General features: G+C 35.4%; 1 protein-coding gene across 1 annotated transcript in view; it reads right to left on the minus strand.

Annotated features, from left to right (window-relative positions):
* Positions 1-570: 570 nt before the first annotated feature.
* Positions 571-5,688, minus strand: part of LOC106882697 (PDZ domain-containing protein GIPC1) — a gene marked incomplete at its 5' end in the record, with an annotated part of 9,283 nt that continues 4,165 nt past the window's right edge. The window contains 2 exons of the mRNA XM_014933461.2: positions 571-821; positions 2,001-2,082. Coding sequence (XP_014788947.2) covers positions 637-821; positions 2,001-2,082 — 267 coding nt within the window. The remainder of the gene's footprint in view (positions 822-2,000; positions 2,083-5,688) is intronic.

Genomic DNA, 5,688 nt, shown 5'->3' on the forward strand with positions numbered 1-5,688 from the left:
ATATATATATATATATATATATATATATATATATATATATAAAAGCATATATATAAATATATAGCTTTACATATATATGTATGTACATATATATACATATACTTATAAATACATATATATATATATATATGTATATGTATATATACATGTGTGCATGTGTGTGTATACATATATATACATACATATATATATATATATATATATATATATACATGTGTGTATATTATATATATATACACATACACACATTTATGGATATACATATAGATATATATGTGTGTGCGTGTATGTATATATATATATATATGCATATATCTATACAGATATATGTCTGTATGTGTGTGTATATATTATATATATACATCTATACACATACTCACACACACATATATACATACATACATATATATGCATGTGTCCTTCCATGCATGTTCATGTGTGTGTATGAGTGTTTGTGTGTTCATGTGGGTGATAATATATGACAACAGAACATAAATGTATGGAAAGGGTGTATACTAAGTGCTCTATATTTCTGTTTTTTAGTTTTCCTGAAATTTGAATCTTTTTAAAAAAAAAAAAAAAAAAGTTTTCATTTGTTTCTATCGTTTAAAATATGTTTTCTTTTCCTTTCACTTATTAGAAATTTTCTGAAAACCCATGCTGTTTATTAAGCCTTCCAGTTTTGGCATCATTAATTGCTCCCCATAGATCAAAGATGAAATCATCAGAAAATCCAAAAGCCTCGAGGTCAGATGCATCTACAGCCATGGCGAAGTCATGGGGATTCTCTTGTTTGTTTCCAATCTCCCAGATGTTTTGAGCTGAAAAAGATAGATTGCAATTTAATATATATGATATATATATAATTTTTTATAATCTAGGCACAAGGCCTGAAATTTTGAGGGAGGGGGCCAGTCAATTAGATCAACTCCAGTGTGTAACTGGTACTTAATTTATCAACCCCGAAAGGATAAAAGGCAAAGTTGACCTTGGCGGAATTTGAACTCAGAATGTAAAGACAGACGAAATACAGCTAAGCATTTCGCCCAGCATGCTAACATTTCTGTTACATATGATGTACATAATGTATTCTTTTCTACTCTAGGTACAAGGGCTGAAATTTTGGGGGTGGGGGCCAGTCGATTAGATCTCTCTGAGAACTGCATTCAGGGTATGCGTGTTTGTGGGGTACTCACTCAACTGCACATTAATTTCACAAGCAGGCTGTTCCATTGATCGGATCAACGGAGTGCCAATCATGTGACATATCACAAATGAAGAGGGCTGGTAGTTACACAGAAGGTACTAAACTCCCTGCATACACAGTGCTAAAAACTTTGTTCTTTTATTCAAAGCATGACTTCCTTGAAAGAAAATTATTCATAATTTTCCATTCAAAGGTCAGAGTTTGCTGCCATTCTTGCAGGCTTGAATTTTTGAGGACTCCCTAATCTAAGAAATACATAAATTTTAACAAAGCTGGAGCACATTTTCATCAGAGTTGACAAATGAATCTTTATAAAATCAACTCTTGAATGTCAGTTCAGTTACTACAAAGTATACTTCAGGTTTCTCTCTGTTAATTGCTTCTAATTTAGTCCTGTATATGAATCACTTCTAATCTTTTATCTTTTACTCGTCTCAGTCATATAGGACTACAGCCATACTGGAGCACTTCCTAACACCAACCACTCCAAGAGTGTAGTGGGTGCATTTTGTGTACCACCATATATATATATATATATATATATATATATATATATATATATATGTGTGTGTGTGTGTGTGTGTGTGTGTGTATGTATGTATGTATGTATGTATACACACACACACACAATTTTTGCCTGTCAAATTCACTCACAGGGCACTGGTTGGCCCGAGGCAATAGTTGAAGACAGTTACTCAGAGTGCTGTCCAGTGGGGCTGAGCCCAAAGTCACATGATTGTAACAGCAGCAACAATAACAACAAAACAAAAACATTAACAACAACAATAGTTACCAAGTTCTGTGTCGTTAATACCCATGAAGGATTCAAGCAGGCCATTAATTTTGTCTACTGCCACACTGACCACATCATCAGGCTGGAAGAGAAGAAAAATATATTTTACAGATTAACAATGGCAGAAACTACATTGAAGAAATATTGAAAAAAAAAAACAAACTACAACTATAAATTAACAACAATAACAACAACTAAACTCAGCAAATCATTCAAACTGTTCTTAAAGGTAGTTTAACAAAAATAACAACAACAATGGTAATTATAATGATGACGATGACGATGATGGTGACAATTATAATGATGATTATAACAATGGAAATGATGAAAATGGTACTGAAGATATATATATCAATACCATTCTCGTCACTTTCACTATATCATCATCATCATCATTTAACGTCTGTTATCCATGCTGGCATGGGTTGGACAGTTTGACCAGGGCTGGCATGCTGGAATGTTGCACAAGACTCCAGTCTCACTTGGCATGGTTTCTACAGCTGGGTGCCCTTCCTAACACCAACCACTGCAAGAGTGTAGTGGATGCTTTTACGTGCCACTGGCACTCGTGCCATATATATATATATATATATATATATATATATAGGAAGGGCATCCAGCTGTGGAAACCAAGCCAAATTTAGACTGGAACCTGGTATAGCTCTCCAGTTTACCAGTTCCAGTCAAGCAGTCTAACCCATGCCAGCATTCAAAGCAGACAGTAAATGATGATGATGACGTGTGTGTGTGTTTATGTGCACATATGTGTGTGTGTGTGTGTGTGCATGTGTATGTATGCATGTATGTATGTATTAATTTTATGAGCAAACTTATAGAATGTTGTGTTCATCTAAGTCTCTTTACTTGGTCTATTATTTCTATTTGTTATTGTTGGTCAGTATAACATGTCACGGTGACATTGATTTATCAATACCCAACGTAAATAACACCATGGTAAAAGGTTATCCAGCACTTTTGTCTATTACACACTGAATTTTAATCCTCTACACCTTTTTTTTTTTAATATTTAGTGGGGTATTTAGAACTATCTGCTGTGTCCTACCCTTGCCCACCTTTTGTTGTCTTTGTTTTTGAGATGGTAGAATGTGATTTATAGGATTTGAGAGAAATTTAGCTGTTATTTCCAGCAGGTTGAGTGACAGGCAAAGGGGCTCCCTTGCACATTCAAAAACTGACATTGAAATGTCAGTGGTCATCATTGTACCCATCATAATTCAGTGTCCACTTTTCCATGCTAGCATGGGTCAGATGGAATTTGTTGAGGGAGATTCTCTGTGGCCGAATGCCCTTCCCCTTGTCAATCCTCACAGGTGTTCCATGCAACGTAATATTTCCCCATGGAAATGTATGAGAGATGGATGAACAACACTGCTTGTATGACAGGGTGGTTCATTTACATTCATCATATGATCCTTAGACAGAGGCGCACACATACACAAACACACACACGCCGCACACACAAACACACACACATACACACACACCATACACACCACACAAACACACACACAGATTTTCAGTTATAAATGGTCACCTGATCCTCTCAGGTAAGAATTTTCACCTGTATGTATTTTGGTTGTGTACAGTTCATTGTGGAATGAAACTCTCCCAATAGTTAGGTTTTAAACAAGTATAAGCTGCACACATGTTGGAATGTCTAACTCCCTGGTTCTCAAACAGAACACCAAGAATATTTAAAAATATAATCTAAGGCTTTAGAACATCTATATTAATGTTTGGTCTTCTTGAAAACATGTCTTTCATAATTTTGTGAAATACAAACATGACTTAAGGCGGCAAACTAGCAGAATCGTTAGCACGCCGGGTGAAATGCTTAGCGGTAACTCGTCTGTCTTTACGTTCTGAGTTCAAATTCCACCGAGGTCAACTTTGCCTTTCATCCTTTCGGGGTTGATAGATTAAGTACCAGTTGTGCACTGGAGTCGATCTAATTGACTGGCCCCCACCCCTGAGGGCCCAACTACCAGATACAGTAAAAACTCATAACAGGACTAAAGCAATATAGTTATTCTATGATCACAACAATCTCCCCTAAATAAAGGAATTCTTCTGTAAACTAGCAGTTCTCAACCACAGCGGTCATAATTGCATGTGGCCCTCAAACACCCTTCCGATGACCCCTGATGAGTTTCTCACTATAAATATAATAAATTCTTCTTTAACTGACTGCTACATCATCATCACCAACATCATTATCATCATCATCATCATCATCAATATTTAACATCCATTTTCCATGCTGGCATGGGTTGGACAGCTTGACAGGAACTGGCAAGGCCAGGGACCACCATGTTCCAAAGTCTGTTTTGGCTTAGTTTTCATGGTTGGATGCCCTTCCTAAGGCCAAGCACTTCACAGAGTTTAATGGGTGCTTTATATGTGGCACCAGCACCCACACCAATGCTTTTTACATGGAACCTACTTCTCATGGCATATATCTATGATATAACCAATAATACTCTCTACTTCCTTGCATCATAAATCTATGACCGGGTCAACTGTAAATATAAATTTTTCTTTAATTGACTTGTGTTTTACCTTTTTTGGTGCAGCTGGCTCCCCAAAAATATCTTGGGTTTCAGATCTGACCCCGATATTAAAAAAGGTTCAGAACCACCTCTGTAAGCACAACAAGCTACTCTAAATAAAGCCATTCCTCTATAAATACAACAAATGCCTGTAAATAAAAGCGTTACTCTCTAAAACACAACAAACTCCTCACTCGTAAAATATCATGATCCAACAAGCTTCACTTTTAAAAACGATTGAGTGACAAAGTCAATTCAATAAAGACTTCATTTAAATTTTCTTCTTTTGTTTCATTCTAATAGAAATAAAATTAGACTGATTAATCCTTTAACTTCACCCCAACAGCTGCCATCATAAACAAAGTAAATACGAAATTAGTTTATTTGCTTCTTATCATTGCTGAGTCTTTTGTGCTTTGTTTTTGTGTTTTTTATACTTCTTTCCTTACTTAATACCTATCTGATAAAGTAGTTCTTGACTAATCCTAGCACTGCTTCAGTTAGTAGCCTGATTAATTATACTGATTCGAACAGACAAACTAACAACAAAAACAAAAAAAAAATAGCATTAATTATGCAGCTTTAGTGAAAGGAGGCTATTTACTTGAATTAGGTCACATAACAACAACAACAACAACAGCAGTGATTACAACCAGCCAGACATCTTTATACCATGGAGACTACTACTAAACTGACATCTCTGAAATCAACAAAAGGTCAGAGTTCACAGAACTGATAGGGTTCTTTCTAACTCCAAAGAGTCCATAGCTTTTGTATATCTTCCCCATTATCAAGAACCCTTCAAATAAATGAATATTGAAAAATCAAGTGATCCCCTTCCTTTAGTAAAAGATAGTTGGGGAAAGGGGAAAGGAAAAAAAGCCAGTTCAAAGCTGTGTGAGGATCATTTACATAGCTGATATCTTTCAAATAAGCACACAATACCATAAGGTCAGGTTGATCAATTACTTTGTGATGAGAGGAATTTAAGTGATGGAAACAGTGCAGTGTGTGTGTGTGAATGAGTGTGTGCACGTGTGAGTGTATGTGTGTATTTATAAACATGTGTGTGTGTGTTGTATGTGTATGTATATATATATATATATATATATATATAT

This window comes from Octopus bimaculoides, chromosome 13 (genome assembly GCF_001194135.2).
Source record: "Octopus bimaculoides isolate UCB-OBI-ISO-001 chromosome 13, ASM119413v2, whole genome shotgun sequence".
In the NCBI taxonomy this organism is placed as follows: domain Eukaryota; kingdom Metazoa; phylum Mollusca; class Cephalopoda; order Octopoda; family Octopodidae; genus Octopus; species Octopus bimaculoides.